At 51.5% G+C, this 3,378-nt stretch overlaps 1 protein-coding gene across 1 annotated transcript in view; it reads left to right on the forward strand.

The window, feature by feature from the left end:
- Window positions 1-2,169: 2,169 nt before the first annotated feature.
- LOC143293611 (uncharacterized) overlaps window positions 2,170-3,378 on the forward strand; it is a 68,486-nt gene continuing 67,277 nt past the window's right edge. Inside the window, exon 1 of the mRNA XM_076604697.1 lies at window positions 2,170-3,304. Coding sequence (XP_076460812.1) covers window positions 2,734-3,304 — 571 coding nt within the window. The 5' untranslated portion in view covers window positions 2,170-2,733. The remainder of the gene's footprint in view (window positions 3,305-3,378) is intronic.

Below are 3,378 nucleotides of genomic sequence, written 5' to 3' on the forward strand. Positions count from 1 at the left end.
TGTGTGTTTGCGCGCGCGCGCGCGCGTGTGTGCGCGCAATCAGTAGTATATATCAAAACATAACGTCAGCTAACAACAACATAGCAAGTCAATTTGTAGGTCACATAACAGAAACACCGTAACTGGACTAATCAACAGGGATTCAGCAATTTCCGATTACTAAAAGCAACTGGTTGGATATAAATCTTTTGTGCTTTATTTTGAAAAAAAAAAATGAAAAAAAAAAGTTTCGTGTTAATCACACTGGACGCAATAATAGGGTGTTTTTTTAATTTTTTTATTTTTTTATTTTTTTTTTATATGATTGCTTGTTTGAATTCAATTGCCAATCTTGAAAGCATGCAACCATAACTATGTCCCTGAGATCTCAACGTTGAGACTGAAAAACCAAATGCCAACAAGGGTCTTGGATAGCGATGGGGTGGAGGAGAAAGGGATACTAGTACTGGGTAGATGCACGCGGCATCAGTCCTAGCTCCTCCTCCGTCTTTCCACCACCACCATGGTCCCTGGTTGACTTTAGGTTTTCTCGTGACGGGCGCAATAGCCGAATGGTTAAAGCGTTGGACTTTCAATCCGAGGGTCCCGGGTTCGAATCTTGGTGGCGCCTGCTGGGTAAAGAGTGGAGATTTTTCCGATCTCCCAGGTCAACATATGTGCAGACCTGCCAGTGCCTGAACACCCTTCGTGTGTATTCGCACGCGGAAGATCAAATACACACGTTAAAGATCCTGTAATCCATATCAGCGTTCGGTGGGTTATGGAAATTAGAACATACCCAGCATGCACACCCCCGAAAGCGGAGTATGGCTGCCTACATGGCGGGGTAAATAAAAAAAACCAACCAACAAACAAAAAAACCGGTGATACACGTAAAATGTAAAATGTTACATGTCTGTCTTAATGTGTAGGCGTGTGTGCCTGAAATCTGATTGAATGACACAGGAAACGAATGATGAGCGCCCAATGGCAGCCGTCAGTCGGCTCCACCCAGATAGGCAGCCTGCTGTGTAAATGACTCCGTGTTTGTATAGCGCTTAGAGCTTGGTCTCCGACCGAGAATAGGCGCTATATAAGTATCCATATCAATCAATCAATCAATCGAAATGTCACCGTCAAACCGATGATATCACCCCACGGGGAGTGTGCTTTACGCTTCGTCGTGGCAATGAATCGCAAACTGGCCACTTGAGAAAGTGACGGATTCTTACGTCCTTCTCTGCATGTCTCGCGGCTTTCACAAAAATGATCTGACGGGCGCAACAGCCAAGTGGTTAAACCACTATTGAACTCGATGGGTTAAACTAAGCGTTGGACTTCCAAACACAGTGAGGGCTCCAGGTTCGGATCCTCGTCACTGCGCCTGGAGGGTAAAAGGTGGGGATTCTTCCGATCTCCCAGGTCAACAGATGTGCAGACTTGCTCGTACCTGTCAGTCGTGTGTATACGCACGCAGAACTGAAATCCAATATGCATGTGACGTTAAAGATCCCGTAGTCCAAGTCAGCGTTCGGTGGGTTGTGGAAAAAAACAAAACAACTGAGAACATACCCGGCATGCACCCCACCCCCCCAATCCCCCACCAACCCCCCTGAAAACGGAGTGTGACTGCCTACATGGCGGGGATAAAAACGGTCATACATGAAAAAGCCCACTCCGCGTGTACACATACGAGTAAACGTGGGAGTCGCAGCCCACAAACCGAAGAAGAAAAAGACAAAATGATCTTCCGGTCTCCTATCCACCCAACTCTCGTTACCAAGGAAGCCGCTTCAAGGAAGTTACCTGATCCTGCATGCTAAAATACGTGAGGAAAACGAAGCGAATCCGGTGTAACGGTTCCCCCAGCTATTATAATGACAAACTTTTCCCACACCCATTTCTCGCCATCCCCATCACTAATTCCATCCAGCCACCCACGTCCCTCCCTCTCTCTCGCTCTCCCCAAGCCAGTGAAGCCTCCTTCCCCACCCCCTCCCAACCCACACCCACAACCTTCCACCTTGCTACTTTCCCTGTTTCTTCTCCCACCACCCTGCCTTATCCCCCTGCACCTGCCCCCCCTCCCTCTCCCCCCATACACCCCTTCCCTCCCTGCTGCCACTTCCGACCCCTGCCTTGCATCCCAGCCGAACGAAAGACTCTCACAGTCACTCACAGTTGGAGTTCATTGGACCAGCACAGTACACCGCCGGTTGCTGCAACGAACCTTTCTGTCCGTAGTGGCGGTTCGCTCTCTTTCCCTCTCTTACCAGCGGTCTTATTTGCTGTGGGAGAGGTGCAATGCGCTGCCCATTACATCGTCTGCTTCATCACTCACTGATCCATTCATTCATTGCCTCAGCTTCCCCAGTACAGGCGCCACACAACGACTGATGTGCGGCATTCGCGTTCTTAGTCGTTAACTAGGCCGTGATGACGAAATGGTATGTTGGAAGATAAACTTATCTTCAGGTGGTACTGCCTGGTCACTGTGGAGTTTTATGAACAAAGGATGCGTGTGGTTTAAAGAAAGAGCGAGAGAGAGAAGAGTTTGTTGATTGATTTGTGACGTGACTGCTGCCGTCGATCGTCACCGTGGAAGGGGGAACAGTGACGTCACGCTGCCAGAAGACCTCCTCCTCCTCCTCCTCCTCCTCCTCCTCCTCCAGTTCCCGGCCTCAGCAGTGTCCCTCTCTGTGTTCCTTCACTTTATCGTTCCCCAGGCTGTACTGTGTGTTGAGGATATTCATCATGGCAGCGATTCTCGTCATGCTGATGATCACCCTCACCAACCTGGCAGTGTCCAACCCTGTCTACAGCCCCTACCCAACGTCCAACGTGGAGGGTGTCGCTCCCGCCAACAGACCCCCCAGCTCGCGGGGGTTCCATTGCATAGTTCTGGAACGACCAGGACCTTGCGCTTCCACGCCCAGCTGGAAACAAGGTGTCACGCTGCCCAACCTGTATGGACATCACACCGTGGACCAGGCTCTGGCGGAGCTGGGAACTGTGCTGGATTCTCTGTCCCTCGTCGGCGGTGACTCCTCGGCGGGCCGGGGTCTGGTGACGCAGTTCCTCTGCACGCTCTACCTCCCTCCCTGCCCCAGGGTGGAGAAAGGCCCCAGGGGTGCGGGCGGGCAGACTGGGGGTGGTGGGGGTGTCGGGGCCCTCCCCCCACCCCTCCCCCTGCCGTGTCGCCCCCTGTGTGAGATGGCGCGGGGGGAGGTTCGGGGGGGCGTGCAGTCCGGCCCTTCTTCTGCCAAGTGGCCCAGTGACGTCCGCTGTCACATGTTCCCCACGGAGAACTGCTTCGCCCTTGCAGGTTGGTCTTGTGTTTTGATTGGAATCGTGTTGTTGTTGTTGTTGTTGTTGTTTTTTGTTGTTGTTTTGCTGTTT

The sequence above is a fragment of the Babylonia areolata genome, chromosome 1, assembly GCF_041734735.1.
Source record: "Babylonia areolata isolate BAREFJ2019XMU chromosome 1, ASM4173473v1, whole genome shotgun sequence".
Lineage (NCBI taxonomy): Eukaryota > Metazoa > Mollusca > Gastropoda > Neogastropoda > Buccinidae > Babylonia > Babylonia areolata.